An 18,607-nucleotide genomic window follows, 5' to 3' on the forward strand; every position below is an offset into this window, starting at 1 on the left:
AACGCCGGGATAGCATCGGCTACGACTAGCTAGTAATTCAAAACAAACTTGACTAGTGATTCAGAAACATCGTTGACAATTGAAGAAGACCACAATACAATCATTACACATGACTGTTGTGATTAAAATACTGAAAATACATTTGTGCGAGTCTTTAACGGCCAGCTTTCAAACTTCGCTGACAGGTGACGCGGCGGAAGCTGCGAAATTCCTCAAAGCCCTCCGTTTCAAGTGTGGTCCTGAGGAAGCTTCGTTTCAAGGGCTACGTAGCCCTTCGGCTTGGCCCTACCCCTTAGACTCGTTAAAGACTCGCGGAGAGACCGGTCATTCCCGCTGAACTACGGAGGAGACGGAGAGGATGTAGAGCCGGAGTCAAACGCCGTGAAAAGAGACGACGGTACAAACCAAGCCTCCCATCTGTCATCATGGGAAACGTGCGGTCTCTTCAGAACAAATTCGAGGAGCTTGCGGCGCTAACGAAGCTACAGCGGGAGTACCGTGAGTGCAGCCTCATTCATTTCACGGAGACTTGGCTGACCGATCTCATCCCGGACTCACTGGCGCAACTTGAGGGGTTTCAACTCGTGCGAGCGGACAGGAATACAAGGGAGAGTGGTAAGAAGAAGGGCGGGGGACTGGCGATGTTTGTGAACAATAAGTGGTGCCACCCGGGACACATTCACGTGAAGGAGCAGCGGTGTACTAGGGACATTGAGCTGCTAGCAGTTAGCATTCGACCATACTATCTTCCGAGGGAGTTCTCACACGTCATTGCTCTGACGGTGTACATCCCTCCCTCTGCGAATGCTGCTGCTGCCTGCGAGCTTCTCCACAGTGTTGTGTCCCAACTACAGACAGCACATCCCCAAGCCTTTTTCATCATCACTGGGGATTTTAATCATGTTTCCCTATCTGCCACTCTCCCTAACTTTCATCAATACGTGGACTGTCCCACCAGAGAAAATAAAACCCTGGACCTGCTGTATGCAAACACAGCGGGTGCCTACACCTCCTCCCCCCTCCCCCCGCTGGGTCGCTCAGATCACAACCTCGTCCACCTACACCCTGTCTATACCCCCATGGTGAAACAACACCCCCCCACCAAAAGGAGTGTGAAGCTGTGGTCTGAGGAGACAAGTGAAGCACTCAGGGACTGTTTTCACACCACAGACTGGAATGTGCTCTGTGAGCCACACGGACAGGACATAAACAGTGTCACTGACTGCATCACGGAGTACATAAACTTCTGTGTGGAGACCACCGTGCCTACCAAAATGGTGCGGTGCTTTTCAAACAACAAGCCCTGGGTAACTTCTGAGATGAGAGCTCTGCTGCTGGAGAAGAGGAGAGCTTTTAGATCTGGAGACCGTGAGGAGCTGAGGAGAGTGCAGAGGGACCTGAAGAGGAAGATCAGGGAGTGCAAGGCAACTTATAGGAGGAAGATGGAGAACCACCTGGAACATAACAACGCCAGGGAGGTCTGGAGGGGACTCAAAACCATGTCAGGACAGGGCAAAGTAAGGACGAGGGACCCTGCTCCTGGTGACAGAGACTGGGCCAACAACCTTAATGTCTTTTTCAACAGGTTTGACACCAGTCTCATCCCTCCCCCCTCCAGCCTGTCTACTTCCAGCTCCCCTTTTCTTCCTGTCCCCCTCCCCTCTCTACCACCATTAACACCTCTCAGGCTCACACCCCCCACCCCTCCCACACCTCAACCACCACCTCAAGGACCCTCACCACCACCTCCCCCACCTCTGCTGCCCTCCTCTCCTCCCTTCACGACCACAGTGGATCAGGTGAGAGCACAGCTGAGAAAGACAAAAGCCAGGAAAGCTACGGGTCCTGATGGCATCAGCCCCAGACTCCTCAGGGACTGTGCAGACCAGCTCTGCCAGGTGGTTTGTTATATCTTCAACCTGAGTCTGAGCTTGGAGAGAGTACCCACCCTGTGGAAGACTTCTTGTGTGGTCCCTGTCCCCAAGACATCATGCCCCAAGGAACCCAACCACTTCAGACCCGTGGCCCTAACATCACATCTCATGAAGACACTGGAGAGGATAATCCTCAAACACCTCCGCCCCCTGGTGAGCCCAAACATGGACCCTCTGCAGTTCGCGTACCAGCCTGGCATCGGGGTGGATGATGCCATCATCTACCTGCTGCAGAGGTCCCTGTCTCATCTGGAGGGCACTGGAAACAGCGTGAGGATTACCTTTTTTGACTTCTCCAGTGCCTTTAACACCATACAACCATCGCTGCTTAGGGTGAAGCTGGAGAGAGCAGGTGTCAGCGACCGGCTGGCTGCATGGACCACCAACTACCTCACAGACAGACCCCAGTTTGTGAGGCTGCAGGACTGTGTGTCAGACACGTTAGTCTGCAGCACGGGAGCCCCCCAAGGCACTGTGCTCTCACCCTTCCTCTTCACCCTATATACATCGGACTTCAGGTATTCCACAGACAGCTGCCATCTCCAAAAGTTCTCTGATGACACTGCCATTGTGGGGTGTGTGTCAGGAGACGGCGACCAGGAATACAGGAGGTCTATCATGGACTTTGTCAGCTGGTGTGAGAAGAATCACCTTCTTGTCAACGCCAGCAAGACGAGAGAAATGGTGGTAACCTTCAGTAAAAAGAAGCAAATCACTGCACCGGTGAACATCCAGGGACTGGACATCGAGAGGGTGACAACATACAAGTACCTGGGTGTTCACCTAAATAATAAACTGGACTGGACTGACAACACTGACTCGCTCTACAAGAAGGGTCAGAGTCGCCTTTATCTTTTGCGGAGACTGCACTCTTTTGGGGTGAGCAGGACACTGCTGAGGACTTTCTACGACACTGTGGTTGCGTCAGTGGTCCTGTTTGCTGTGGTGTGCTGGGGAGGGGGCTGTTCTGTGCGGGACAAAAACAGACTAGATCGGATAATTAAAAAAGCCGGCTCGGTCTGTGGCTGTCCCCTGGACTCCATCGAGGTCATCCAAGAGAGGAGGGTACTGGCCAAACTATCGGCCATCATGGACAACACCTCTCACCCACTGCACGAGACTGTTGGGGCCTTGAGAAGCTCCTTCAGTCAGAGACTGATGCACCCTAAGTGCAGGACGGAGCGGCTCCGCAGGTCGTTCATCCCTACTGCTGTCCGTCTGTACAACAGTGTGCAAACCAAATAACTATGTTTGTGTCACTGCTGTATTAGTCTGTTATTGTTTACAGTTTTTGTTCCTCGTTTTTAGCTGGTCTGTTATGTTATTGTTTACAGTTTTTTGTTTTTCGTTTTTTAACTGGTCTGTTAAGCTATTGTTTACAGTTTTGTTGTTTTTGTTTTGAACTGGTCTGTTAAGTTATTGTTACAGTTTTTGTTTTTTTTGTTGTTTAACTGGTCTGTTAAGTTTATTGTTTACAGTTCAGTTTCTTGTTTTTAACTGGTCTGTTAAGTTATTGTTTACAGTTTTTGTTTTTTTACTGGTCTGTTAAGTTATTGTTTACAGTTTTTGTTCCTTGTCTTTAGCTGGTCTGTTTAGTTATTGTTTACAGTTGTTGTCCTGTTTGTCTTGTCTGCCTAGATTTGTCTTATTTTTACCTGAACCAAATACGCACCTTATTTACATTCACTCTTATCTTATTTCTTTCTTTGTACAGTTTTTATAACATTGTGTAATTGTTAATCTGTATACGGAGCTGCTGAAACCCTGTTCTCTCCCCACTGTGGGATAAATAAAGCTATCTTATCTTATCTTATCTTATCTTAACCCTTATGAGAAATGAGACAGCCCTACACCTCACATGAACGCGCAAAAACAAGGGGTAGGGGGAAGGGGGAGGGCTAAGGGGTGGAATTGGGATTCAGCCTAAGTCTAGGATAAACTTTCCCAGTATCCAGTACCCAGTAACTTTATCCAGTCATGAGCCAGAACGCTATGAAATGTAGGATGGAAGTTAGCCAACTGATGTTGCCGTGAAATTGATCAATTCAGGTTTATTTATGGATTAGTTTTTGATTACAATTAGGAATTTAATTAAATGTGGCATTTTTCCTTCAGACTGATCTCAGAGAGGGGACTTCCTGCTCTGCGAACTCTGTTTGACGATATTCATTTTAAAGGCAAGGGACACGAGGTAAGAATGGACATTAGATCACTAAAATGCAGCAAACAGCTGGGTGGCTGAAGCTTCATTTATATCCATACATATTTAACTATGTGATGTATATGTTTATGTTGATGACTAGGCAGCAGACCTGTCGCTGCTAATGCAGAAGATGGAGAACTGGGCCCACAGGTTGTACCCAAAACTGCAGTTTGATGACTTTATTGACAAAGTTGAGAAACTAGGTGCAAAAAAGGAAGTGCAGGTGGGACGAAGATGCTGGTGCTTAAGATTTCTTCAGATTAATTTTTACCATTCAACTCAAATATCTGTGTTCATAGACCTGTCTCAAAAGGATTCGACTGGACATGCCACTGACACATGAAGATTTTACTGATAAAGATGGTAAGAGACTGAAAACAATCTTCAGTGTTAATCATTGTGATTATGATCTGTATTGTGAAGTCCCATATCCCAGATATTCTGACTTCATATTTGGACAGTGGTGACATGTTGTGAACACTTCATTTTTTATAAAACCAGTTGCACTTAAACTTATTTTTGCTGTAGGTGAAGAAGGGGCAGCACCTGAACTGCAAATGTTTGATGATCCGGATCCGTTCAATGGAACAATCTTTGCTGATGAAGCACCAAACCTGGTCCACTCGACTCCTGCTCCAGCTGCTCCTTCCCTGACTGATGAGCAACGCAGACGCATGGAGCTGAACCGCCAGCAAGCACTGGAGAGGAGACTGGCTCGCAACCAGCAGCAAACGGGTGAGGGGTGTTTCCTCTTGAAAGAAAAAAAAAACTTTTCTTTTTGTTTTGTTTACACAAGTTTTGCTGGTCACAAACTGTTAGTGACGACTGTAAGAAACTAAAAACACACATTGTATTGTGGACATCACAAGGGCCTATATCCAGAGGTGAAAAGAGTACTGAAATATTCTACTCTCTAAAAATGTACTCAGATTAAAGTAAAAAAGTACCTTTACAAATTAAAGTGCAGACAATGTACTGTTCAAAATGACTTTAAAAAGTACAAGTACACAAAAAACAGTAACACAAGTAAATCATTACTTTCCACCTCTGCCTATATCCCAGATATTCTGACTTCATGTTTGTACAGTGACGATGCAGACATACGTGCATCAATATCTTTTGAACGTTTGAATATTTTTTGTATTGGGGAAAAAAAGACAGTTGTCATGACATTTATTTCTCCTCCTCTCGCTTGATCCCTCAGATTCTCAGAGTGTTGATACAGCACCGTCAGCTGATGAATCCATGTCTTGCTCCTCTGAAAATATCCTCAACAAATCTAACGACCAGCAAGAGGAGTTGGAGCCACAGCCGGAGTCGATCAGCAGTGAGACACAGCCACTGAGCCAGCCTCCTCACAAAGACTCTGAGCCTTCAGCTGAATCCAGTCAGCATGAGGAGGAGGAAACCAGCTTCATGATCAACCTGGATCATCCAGTCAGCAACAGATGTGAAAATGGGGATTAAAGCTAAAAAGGTGTGTCAAGCTATTGTTAGTTTTGTGTGTGTACTGTTTTTGTAGTTTTTTTAAAGAGCCATTTTCCTTATGTTCATCTGTTCTTCTGTCAGAAACATAGTGTTTTGAAATTAAAGGGTATCAATCATCTTCACTCATTAAGTTATCTTATTTCTATTTAAATGACCAACTCCCAAAGATACATTAAAGTTACTGTCACACCTGAACTAACCTAATGAATAATAATATGAGATGTGAATAATATGGCCCAGAGATAATGTTTTAATGCTAAAATCAAAACTGTAACAAACAATGATTTGTTCTTTGGTGCCGTCAATGACGTTTCTTCAAGATTATTTTCATCTACAGGGACAGTTCAGACCAACTTTTTATTTAGCCTTTTGTTGAAACTGGTTAACTGCTTTAGTTTGAGGCATTTTTGTCAAACAGGCTTTCTTTGGGCAGTCAAAGTAAATACAGGTTTTAAATGATAGATGTTCTTTATTGAAGCATGTTTGTATGCAAAGACCAGTTGTTCCAACAATACCAACTATCAAAACAGAGGCTCTTCATGAGAACAAGTTACCTTAACCTCCAAGTAAATACAGGCCTCATCATTTTATCTGGCCCGCGAGTGATTTATTGTTCTTAAAAATCTGTTTTAAAAGAGGTCTATGCTGCTTTAAGGTGTGCGTTGACCATAAACTACATCTCCCACAATACATTGTGTTACCCACAAAGTGATGGCACCGCCACTAGATCGCAGTGCATCATTGTATATGCATCATGCGACGAGTGAAGTTGAATAAGCAATAAATACAGAAAGTTATTGATCAATATGTTACGGAGTAGTTACCTTTATTTTACATTATATTTGGTTACATTTATTCTATATGACAGTTACATCTGGCCCTTTGAGGGTAACCACTATGCTGATGTGGCCCTCAGTGAAAATTAGATCGACACCCGTTTTAAATGATAGATGTTCTTTATTGAAGCATGTTTATATGCAAAGACCAGTGGTTCCAACAATACCAATACCTTCAAGATACCTTCAATACTTGAACTTTGCCTCACCAAGAATAAAAGCTTGTAAGTATGGTTTCATTTCTTTTATTGAAAATGTGCATTGAAACTGTTGTTGCAAACACCTAATGTCTATGGACCTTAACTTTGGAAAAAGTTAATGAGAATGTCCAGAAAAACAGCTGCTACATCATCATTTAATATCAAATACAGTTTGTCTCACATGATCAACATTTGGATTAGAAAAAAAAGTTTACAGATAATAAATATAATGCCATGTCTGCCATTTTACTGATCCATAATAATGTATCCAGATTCTTTTAAATGTGGTTTGGAATGTGTCCTCTGATACAGAGTCATGTCCAGGCAGAATGGTGACATCACACCCTCTTCCGCTTACCCTTCTGTGTTGTGACCTTTGGCGCTGGACATGTGATGTCTTTTGCCTCGTCAGAACAAAAGGGCCTGATCTTTTCAAACAGATATGTCTGCCTGTCCACGGTCAGTCCAGGTGGGGCCAGGACAGGAGGAAGACCGTCAACAGGTGGAAGAACTCCTGGTTTGCGCAGCAGCTGAAACTCCATAGGCTCTGCATCAATGTGAGTTCTCGCAAGCACCACACCTGGTCTGTTGGCATCAAAGCTGTGACAGAATAGAAGCACACAATAGGACATTTAAAACATGGCTCACTGTTTTCTCATAAAAAACACCATCATGTACATTAAATATTATTTTCTTATGTACACAATGTGGTAGTTTAAATATAAATACCTGAAGTGCTGATAACTCTTGATCTGTGGGAGCTTTCTGAAGTAGTGACTCAGATGGGTCTGCCAGTCGAAGTTCTTAACCATCACTCTGCCGTCTGCTGCTACGACAAGCTGCGGAATATTGAGGCAGCTTTCGGGAGAGCTGTTTTCCACTACCTGTTGACAACAAGGACCACAATGGAGATAATTCTATTACTTTTCATGACTTTTAAAAATGCACATTTTACATATTTACAGTAGTCAAATAAAATAAACCAACCTTAGCGATGTCTTCCAAAGTGTTGACTCTGGTCTTCATGAAGGCTTGCTTGATTAGACCAAAGCCACAGTCAGGGGAAAGTTTAGTGTGGCCAACAATCAGGAAGTGCAGGCTGAGCGTGGAGTGAAGCTTGTGTGCAACCCGCCAGGCACTGTACCAGAGCATGGAGCTGTTTTTGTTTAGCCCACTGCAGTTGTCGCAGTGAAGATCCACGTCAGTTTCTCCAACTCCAAAGTTGTTGAAGAAATGATGCATGTAGCTGATTGCTTCATTGCTCCCCTTACTTGACGACATGCCTTCATCTGTCAGGAAATTCACCTGTTTTTGCAGCCCTTCACATGAAACACCAAAAAGGCCACATATCCGTGGAGTCAGGAAGTACATTGGACCAGGCTGAAGAGGGTTTGAGGGAAAGTGCATCTGAAGAAGACAGAGGGAAAAAAGGATGAGCTATAATGGAAGCCGTTTATGTCTATTCATAACAGTCGTAACACTTTTGTTCTTATTGGTGAATTACATGGGATAAATAGTACCTGCTGTCCAAAATCAAAATTGTAGTGCATCCTGATCTTCTTGCTTGCTGGTGGGGAGGGTCCAAAAGACAACTGATAGTCGGCACAAGTCTTTCTGCAGACAGCAGTCATCTCCTCATACACAGCACTCTCTTTTTGCACAAGAGCGAGATGATCCTGTTGCTTCTTGACAGCTTCTGACTTTCTCTCATCAGGGAGGTTTGCACTTCGCACCAGCTGCTCGCTATTCTGTTGGCACTGCCCGCAGAGAGCTGTGCGTGGCATGGAGCTCCTGATGTGTGGGAGGAGCTGATTCCACAGTGCTTTGAAGCTTGATTTACAAACCGCACGCTCCCCTGAAAAGTAGACGAATATTATCAGTATATTTTATTACTGGTCATTGGAAGTATTTGACTGTTTTTATTAAATATATTGTTTACACATACCAAGCTCCTTCGCAGACTTCATGTACAGATGCCACACACAGGCTTTGGACGTGTTGGTTGGCAGCAGCTTCATGTGCCAATCCATATGACCAGGATGTCGGCCAGGCAGCATGATGGCATGGTCTTCTGCATAGTTTTTAATAAATTCCACAGCACTTTCGTTCTGTTCACGGGCGATAATCTTGGGTGACTGTGGCGGTGGGGTATTCTTCCTAACCCGTGGTCTTGCCCCATTCACATCAAAGTGCTTGATGATCTCGGTCAGCTTGTCTTTTCCAATTCTGCAACAAAGAAAATACTTGTTTCAGATCATGGTTCATGCGAACAGACACCTTATCACCTCACAATGGGTGTATGCATCCAAACTGCCACTCAGGTTGTTACTAACTACTGTCATTAGCATCACAGTCAATACTTTACACCCAACCTAAACAACAGCCTTTTCACTGTCCCTCAAATGTTCCTGCAGTAGCATTGATCTCCTTCGCAAGTTTTTTATATTGAAATTCGGTGTGATGTGGCTCAGCTAAGTTTGTAAATGAACCGCCCTGCTTTAAATCCGAAGCGGTTGTTATTCACACAGTATTCAAGCACACCAGGTTGGTTTATTATTCGTATTAATAGCAGATGCTCTCGTTACAGTTTAAAATAAATCTAATCTAAAAAGTTTATAAAAATATATAAGTTTATGATTAAAAACATTGTGCGCGTAGATGAAGTACGTTAATGAAGACTCACCCCATAAGAAACTGAAAAGTAGTCCTGCAGACTTCGTTGCCCCCGATCACATAAGTGGTTCGGGGGGACTTTCTTTTCACCGCGGGCTTTTTCATGGACGTCGTCTTCTGAGAAGTCACCACTGTACGCCTGTTCGCCTCGAGGTGTCCAATGATCCGCATGTCCTGCCACTGTTTTTCGGCCGCTAAAGAATCCATCCGTATGTTGTACATGAGATCTGTGGGAAGTCTGCGGCTACACGACAGTGTCCCGCCTAGAGAATCCTGCTTACTTCTGTCGTAGCATTTACAGTCAAATGCACGGATCTTCTCCAGTTCTCTTTCTTTGTCGCCTTCGAATGTTACAACAGATATAGCGTCTGATATATCCCGCTGCAGCAGCGCTTCCGCCGCGAGGCCGACGGATTCTTCCTCATCTTCAACTTCGGCTAAAGTCAACGATAGATTCGGGATGTTGTCCAGTGTAATACAGTCGCTTCCGTCGATTTCTTCATCTTCTTCGGGTTCAGAACCAGAAGTGAGATCGGCGTCGTCGTCTGTCTTGGTGGAGAAGTACTGCTCAAGATTTGCGCTGTAACGGCCACGATTTAGCTCTTCTGCGATGCGTTGTTCCTGGTCCATATTCATTCAGTGATGAAAGCAAACAGCTTCTACGAGTAGCAGTAGATAGTCTCTAATAAATGCTGAGGCGGCTACTTAAGTAGCCATGAGGTCCCTCTTCGACGTGCAGCTGATTGGCCTAAAAAAGAACAGGGCACTTGAATAGCCATAGAAACTCTGTATGCTAATTTACTGTGGTATCACCAAACCCCCAACTACAGTAGGAACCGTGTTTACACATCCATGTGTTCCCAGCATGGATGTTCATATTATACATCCATGGTTCCCAGCGGTAACTTCCGCTTATCCTCTTAGCGTATTGTAGACGTCACATTTGCGGAAGCACATTACCGTAATTATGCGACAGTTTGTGCTATCCATGGAAAAATTCCAACGGTTTCTAAAAGCTGAGAAGTTGCTCTTCTTCTTCTTCTTTGGTTAGGCAGGCTAGACGCAACGATTGAGTATTGCTGCCCCTACTGTTCGTCAATAGGTCCTACAAGAAACGTATCAAATCCTATTGGATATTCCTGTTTTGTGAAGATATTCCATCAGTTTAACTGTCTTTGCCAGAGAATCAAGATTTAACAGTGTGCGCATATTAAAAACAGTTTCTCCATCTGCTTCAAGTTTCCTGAAGAGAGACCGTCTTTGACTGGAGTGTAATTTACAAAGTTGCACTTCAAAGTCAACATGTGGTTATTACGGTAATCACTCGCGCCGTTACAAGAAGCCAGCGAATCAGCGTCTTTGTCAACAGAGAGGAGAGAGTTCGAAACACGGCTGTACAGTTTCCTTTTTTTGGCCTGTTTTTTTTTATGATTTATATTGTTACTTTCAACACACACAATCTGATGTTCATGTACAACTAGTGTTTTTTTCTCAATAAAACGTTTTGTTTTTCTTAATTTTAAATTGTTAATGTAGTGTTTTGACATGCAATAAATTGTAAAGTACTGCCAGATATTGAAAGTTATTCCATAAAAAAGGGCAAAAGCACTCACATTTTCTGGTCCATTTATGGTTAAAATAAGTAAAATAGTCCAAACATCTAGACATTTTGAGGCTTGTGTTGGTGTTAAATGACCAAAATTCAAATACACTGTTTATGGCTTTCAGGCCCCAATACTGTTATGTGAAGCATGGAGTGGCTTCTTCATAATTTCAACTCGTGTTTTATTTATAAACTTAACAAGGTTCAAATATCCCAACTATTCTGATTTCATGTTTGTACAGTGACAACGCGGACATACGCTTCTTGTTATTCTTTGAACATTTTAACATTTTTGTCTTTTTTCACTTGATCCCTCAGATTCTCAGTGTTAATGCAGCACCGTCAGCTGATGAATCCATGTCTTGCTCCTCTGAAAATAACCTCATCAAATCTAACAACCAGAAAGAGAAGTTGGAGCCACAGCCGGAGTCGATCATCAGTGAGACACAGCCACTGAGCCAGCCTCCTCACAAAGACTCTGAGCCTTCAGCTGAATCCAGTCAGCATGAGGAGGAGGAAACCAGCTTCATGATCAACCCGGATCATCCAGTCAGCAACAGATGTGAAAATGGGGATGAAAGCGAAAAAAGGTGTGTCAAGCTACTGTTAGTTTTATGTGTGTTCCGTTTTTGCAGTTTTTGTAAAGAGCCATTTTCCTTGTTCATCTGTTCTTCTGTCAGAAACATAGTGTTGTTTTGAAATTAAAGGATATCAATCATCTTCACTCATTAAGTCATCTTATTTCTATTTGACCAACTCCCAAAGATACGTTAAAGTTACTGTCACACCTGAAGTTACCTACTGAATAATAATATGATATGTGAATAATATGGCCGAGAGATAATGTTTTAATGCTAAAATCAAAACTGTAACAAACAATGAGTTGTTCTTTAGTGCTGTCAATTACGTTTCTTCAAGATTACTTTCATTTACAGGGACATTTCAGACTAACTTTTATTTAGCATTTTGTTAAATCTGGTCCCTTCTGTAGTGTAGCATTTTTGTCAAACAAGCTTTCTTTCGGCAGTCAGAGTAAATACAGGTTTTAAATGATAGATGTTCTTTATTGAAGCATGTTTATATGCAAAGACCAGTGGTTCCAACAATACCAACTATCAAAACAGGCTCTTCGTGAGAACAAGTTACCTTCATTACGTGAACTTTGCCTCACCAAGAATAAAAACTTGTAAGTATGGTTTCATTTCTTTTATTGAAAATGTGCATTAAAACTGTTGTTTCAAACACCTAATGTTTATAGACCTTAACTTTGGAAAAAGTTAATGAAAATGTCCACAAAAACAGCTGCTACATCATCATTTAATATCAAATACAGTTTGTCTCACATGATCAACATTTGGATTAGAAAAAAAGGTTTACAGATAATAAATATAATGCAATGTCTGCCATTTTGCTGATCCAAAAAAAGATTATGTCCTTTTAAATGTTTTGAATGTGTCCTCTGATACACAGTCATGTCCAAGCAGAATGGTGACATCACACCCTCTTCCGCTTACCCTTCTGTGCTGTGACATTTGGTGCTGGACATGTGATGTCTTTTGCATCGTCAGAACAAAAGGGCCTGATCTTTTCAAACAGATATGTCTGCCTGTCCACGGTCAGTCCAGTTGGGGCCAAGACAGGAGGAAGACCGTCAACAGGGGGAAGAACTCCTGGTTTGTGCAGCAGCTGAAACTCCATAGGCTCTGCATCAATGTGAGTTCTCGCAAGCACCACACCTGGTCTGTTGGCATCAAAGCTGTGACAGAATAGAAGCACACAATAGGATATTTAAAACATGGCTCACTGTTTTCTCATGAAACACTATCATGTCCATTCAATATTATTTTCTTATGTACACAATGTGGTAGTTTGAATATAAATACCTGAAGTGCTGATAACTCTTGATCTGTGGGAGCTTTCGGAAGTAGTGACTCAGATGGGTCTGCCAGTCGAAGTTCTTAACCATCACTCTGCCGTCTGCCTCTACGACAAGCTGCGGAATATTGAGGCGGCTTTCGGGAGAGCTGTTTTCCACTACCTGTTGACAACAAGGACCACAATGGAGATAAATCTATTACTTTTCATGACCTTTCAAATGCACGTTTTACATATTTACAGTAGTCAAATAAAATACACCAACCTTAGCGATGTCTGCCAAAGTGTTGACTCTGGTCTTCATGAATGCTTGCTTGATTAGACCAAAGCCACAGTCAGGGGCAAGTTTAGTGTGGCCAACAATCAGGAAGTGCATGCTGAGCGTGGAGTGAAGCTTGTGTGCAACCCGCCAGGCACCGTACCAGAGCATGGAGCTGTTTTTGTTTAGCCCACTGCAGTTGTCGCAGTGAAGATCCACGTCAGTTTCTCCAACTCCAAAGTTGTCGAAGAAATGATGCATGTAGCTGATGGCTTCATTGCTCCCCTTACTTGACGACATGCCTTCATCGGTCAGGAAATTCACCTGTTTTTGCAGCCCTTCACAGGAAACACCAAAAAGGCCACATGACCGTGGAGTCAGGAAGTACATTGGCCCAGGCTGAAGAGGGTTTGAGGGAAAGTGCATCTGAAGAAGACAGAGGGGAAAAAAGGATGAGCTATAATGGAAGCTGTTTATGTCTATTCATAACAGTCATAACACTTTTGTTCTTATTGGTGAATTACATGGGATAAATAGTACCTGCTGTCCAAAATCAAAATTGTAGAGCATCCTGATCTTCTTGCTTGCTGGTGGGGAGGGTCCAAAAGACAACTGAGAGTCGGCACAAGTCTTTCTGCAGGCAGCAGTCATCTCCTCATACACAGCACTCTCTTTTTGCACAAGAGCGAGATGATCCTGTTGCTTCTTGACAGCTTCTGACTTTCTCTCATCAGGGAGGTTTGCACTTCGCACCAGCTGCTCGCTATTCTGTTGGCACTGCCCGCAGAGAGCTGTGCGTGGCATGGAGCTCCTGATGTGTGGGAGGAGCTGATTCCACAGTGCTTTGAAGCTTGATTTACAAACTGCACGCTCCCCTGAAAAGTAGATGAATATTATCAGTATATTTTATTACTGGTCATTGGAAGCATGTGACTGTTTTTATTAAATATATTGTTTACACATACCAAGCTCCTTCGCAGACTTCATGTACAGACGCCACAGTGAGGCCTTGGACACGTTGGTTGGTAGCAGCTTCATGTGCCAATCCATATGACCAGGAAGTCGGCCAGGCAGCATGATGGCATGGTCTTCTGCATAGTTTTTTATAAATTCCACAGCACTTTCGATCTGTTCACGGGCGATGAACTTGGGTGACTGTGGCGGTGGGGTATTCTTCCTAACCCGTGGTCTTGCCCCATTCACATCGAAGTGTTTCATGATTTCAGTAAGTGTTTGTTTGCCAATTCTGAAAAAAGCAAAACAAAGAAAATACTTTAGATCAAGTTCATGCCAACATACACCTTATCATCATTAGCATCACAGTCAATACACTATACCCAACATATTTTGATTGTATGAGTTGCACCTGGGTTAAACATGACAAATATATTATTGTGTATAGTTCTTTATAGGCCTCGCTTATATTTGCCCTATATTTTTTTGATAATTCGGTTTGAAAGTGTGGTCCAGCTTTTATAATTGAACTGTCCTGCTTTATGCCCAAAGGTGAGTTGTTCCCACGTTGCTCAAGCACATTGGGTTGGGTTTGTCATTCATATTAAAAGCTGGTGCTCACATGCTCGCGTCACAGTTTACAATACAATCATCTTTTTTTTTTTATCCCTGTATGTGACTTCGAATGAACACTAGCGTAGATGAAGGACGTTAATGAAGACTCACCTCATAAGAAACTGAAAAGTATTCCTGCATACTTCCTTGCCTCCGATCAGATAAGTGGTTCTGGGGGACTTTCTTTTAATCGGTTGCTTGTTCTCGGAGATCGTCATCTGACAGGTCACCACTGTACGCCTGTTCGCCTCGAGGTGTCCAATGATCCGCATGTCCTGCCACTGTTTTTCGGCCGCTGAAGAATCCATCCGTATGTTGTACATGAGCTCTGTGGAAAGTCTGCGGCTACACGACCGTGCCCCGAGTAGAGAACCCTGCTTTCTTCTGTCGTAGCATTTACAGTCAAATTCACGGATCTTCTCCAGTTCTCTTTCTTTGTCGTCTTCGGATGTTACAGTAGATATAGCGTCTGATATATCCCGCTGCAGCAGCGCTTCCGCCGCGAGGCCGAGGGATTCTTCGTCGTCTTCATCTTCGGCTAAAGTCAACGATAGATTCGGGATGTTGTCCAGTGTAATGCTGTCGCTTCCGTCGATTTCTTCTTCATCTTCAACTTCTTCTTTGATTTCCAGTTCGGGTTCAGAATCAGAAGTGCGGTCGCCGTCGTCGTCTGTCTTCGTGGAGAAGTACTGGTCAAGATTTGCGCTGTAACAGCCACGATTTAGCTCTTCTGCGATGCGTTGTTCCTGGTCCATATTCATTCAGTGATAAAGGCACACAGCTTCTACGAGTAGCAGTAGCTAGTCTGCTATATGCTGGAGGGCTAGTTAAGTAGCCATGAGGTCCCTCTTTGACGTGCAGCTGATTGGCTAAAAACAGAACAGGGCACTTGAATAGCCATAGAAACCCCGTATGCTAATTTACTGTGGTATCACCAAACCCCCAACTAGAGTAGGAACCGTGTTCACACATCCATATGTTCCCAGCGGTAACTTCCGCTTAACCTCTTCGCGTATTGTAGACGTCACATTTGCGGAAGCACATTACCGTAATTATGCGACGGTTTGTGCTATCCATGGAAAAATTCCAACGGTTTCTAAAAGCTGTGAAGTTGCACTTCAAAGTCAACATGTGGTTATTACGGTAATCACTCGCGCCGTTACAAGAAGCCAGCGAATCAGCGTCTTTGTCAACAGAGAGGAGAGAGTTGGAAAAACGCCTGTACAGTTTCCTTTTTTGGCCTGTTTTTTTTATGTTTTATATGGTAACTTTCAACACAAACAATCGGATGTTCATGTACAACTAGTGTTTTTTCTCAATAAAACGTTTTGTTTTTCTTAATTTCAGTGTTTTGACATGCAATAAAAATGTCCAAATGTCCAGACACCTCAACATTTTGAGGCTTACGTGTTAGTGTTAAATAACCAAAATTCAAATACACTGTTTATGGTTTTCAGGCCCCAATACTGCTATGTGAAGCATGGAGTGGCTTCTTCATAATTTCAACTTGTGTTTTATTTAAAAACTTAACAAGGTTCAAATATCCCAACTATTCTGATTTCATGTTTGTACAGTGACAACGCGGACATACGCCTCTTGTTATTCTTTGAACATTTGAACATGTTTGTCGTTTTTCACTTGATCCCTCAGATTCTCAGAGTGTTGATACAGCACCGTCAGCTGATGAATCCATGTCTTGCTCCTCTGAAAATAACCTCATTAAATTTAACGACCAGAAAGAGAAGTTGGAGCCACAGCCGGAGCCGATCAGCAGTGAGACACAGCCACTGAGCCAGCCTCCTCACAAAGACTCTGAGCCTTCAGCTGAATCCAGTCAGCATGAGGAGGAGGAAACCAGCTTCATGATCAGCCCGGATCATCCAGTCAGCAACAGATGTGAAAATGGGGATTCAAGCTAAAAAAGGTGTGTCAAGCTACTGTTGTTAGTTTTATGTGTGTTCCGTTTTTGCAGTTTTTGTAAAGAGCCATTTTCCTTATGTTAACTGTAAACTGTAACAAACAATGAGTTGTTCTTTGGTGCCATCAATGACGTTTCTTAAAGATTACTTTCATTTACAGGGACATTTCAGACTAACTTTTATTTAGCATTTTGTTAAATCTGGTCCCTTCTGTAGTGTAGCATTTTTGTCAAACAAGCTTTCTTTCGGCAGTCAAAGAAAATACAGGTTTTAAATGATAGATGTTCTTTATTGAAGCATGTTTATATGCAAAGACCAGTGGTTCCAACAATACCAACTATCAAAACAGGCTCTTCGTGAGAACAAGTTACCTTCATTACGTGAACTTTGCCTCACCAAGAATAAAAACTTGTAAGTATGGTTTCATTTCTTTTATTGAAAATGTGCATTAAACATGTTGTTGCAAACACCTAATGTTTATAGACCTAAACTTTGAAAAAGTTCACAAAAATGTCCACAAAAACAGCTGCTACATCATCATTTAATATCAAATATCTCACATGATCAACATTTGGATTAGTAAAAAAGGTTTACAGATAAAAAATAGAACACAATGTCTGCCATTTTGCTGATCCAAAAAAAGATTATGTCCTTTTAAATGTTTTGAATGTGTCCTCTGATACAGAGTCATGTCCAAGCAGAATGGTGACATCACACCCTCTTCCGCTTACCCTTCTGTGCTGTGACCTTTGGCGCTGGACATGTGATGTCTTTTGCCTCGTCAGAACAAAAGGGCCTGATCTTTTCAAACAGATATGTCTGCCTGTCCACGGTCAGTCCAGGTGGGGCCAGGACAGGAGGAAGACCGTCAACAGGGGGAAGAACTCCTGGTTTGCGCAGCAGCTGAAACTCCATAGGCTCTGCATCAATGTGAGTTCTCGCAAGCACCACACCTGGTCTGTTGGCATCAAAGCTGTGACAGAATAGAAGCACACAATAGGATATTTAAAATATGGTTCACTGTTTTCTCATGAAACACCATCATGTCCATTCAATATTATTCTCTTATGTACACAATGTGGTAGTTTGAATATAAATACCTGAAGTGCTGATAACTCTTGATCTGTGGGAGCTTTCGGAAGTAGCGACTCAGATGGGTCTGCCAGTCGAAGTTCTTAACTATCACTCTGCCGTCTGCTGCTACGACAAGCTGCGGAATATTGAGGCGGCTTTCGGGAGAGCTGTTTTCCACTACCTGTTGACAACAAGGACCACAATGGAGATAATTCTATTACTTTTCATCACCTTTAAAATGCACATTTTACATATTTACAGTAGTCAAATAAAATAAACCAACCTTAGCGATGTCTGCCAAAGTGTTGACTCTGGTCTTCATGAATTCTTGCTTGATTAGACCAAAGCCACAGTCAGGGGCAAGTTTAGTGTGGCCAACAATCAGGAAGTGCATGCTGAGCGTGGAGTGAAGCTTGTGTGCAACCCGCCAGGCACTGTACCAGAGCATGGAGCTGTTTTTGTTTAGCCCACTGCAGTTGTCGCAGTGAAGATCCACGTCAGTTTCTCCAACTCCAAAGTTGTCGAAGAAATGATGCATGTAGCTGATGGCTTCATTGCTCCCCTTATTTGACGACATGCCTTCATCGGTCAGGAAATTCACCTGTTTTTGCAGCCCTTCACAGGAAACACCAAAAAGGCCACATTTCCGTGGAGTCAGGAAGTACATTGGCCCAGGCTGAAGAGGGTTTGAGGGAAAGTGCATCTGAAGAAGACAGAGGGAAAAAAGGATGAGCTATAATGGAAGCTGTTTATGTCTATTCATAACAGTCATAACACTTTTGTTCTTATGGGTGAATTACATGGGATAAATAGTACCTGCTGTCCAAAATCAAAATTGTAGAGCATCCTGATCTTCTTGCTTGCTGGTGGGGAGGGTCCAAAAGACAACTGAGAGTCGGCACAAGTCTTTCTGCAGGCAGCAGTCATCTCCTCATACACAGCCCTCTCTTTTTGCACAAGAGCGAGATGATCCT

General features: G+C 43.1%; 1 protein-coding gene across 1 annotated transcript in view; it reads left to right on the forward strand.

Moving 5' to 3' along the window:
* The window catches only part of tipin (timeless interacting protein), a gene marked incomplete at both ends in the record, with an annotated part of 6,536 nt that extends 932 nt beyond the window's left edge, over window positions 1-5,604 (forward strand). Inside the window, 5 exons of the mRNA XM_083900602.1 lie at window positions 4,050-4,125; window positions 4,238-4,360; window positions 4,437-4,500; window positions 4,666-4,872; window positions 5,342-5,604. Of these exons, the coding sequence (XP_083756728.1) occupies window positions 4,050-4,125; window positions 4,238-4,360; window positions 4,437-4,500; window positions 4,666-4,872; window positions 5,342-5,604 (733 nt within the window). The remainder of the gene's footprint in view (window positions 1-4,049; window positions 4,126-4,237; window positions 4,361-4,436; window positions 4,501-4,665; window positions 4,873-5,341) is intronic.
* Window positions 5,605-18,607: the final 13,003 nt, after the last annotated feature.

Source organism: Microchirus variegatus (assembly GCF_963457635.1).
Source record: "Microchirus variegatus genome assembly, chromosome: 14".
NCBI classification, from domain to species: Eukaryota; Metazoa; Chordata; class Actinopteri; order Pleuronectiformes; family Soleidae; genus Microchirus; species Microchirus variegatus.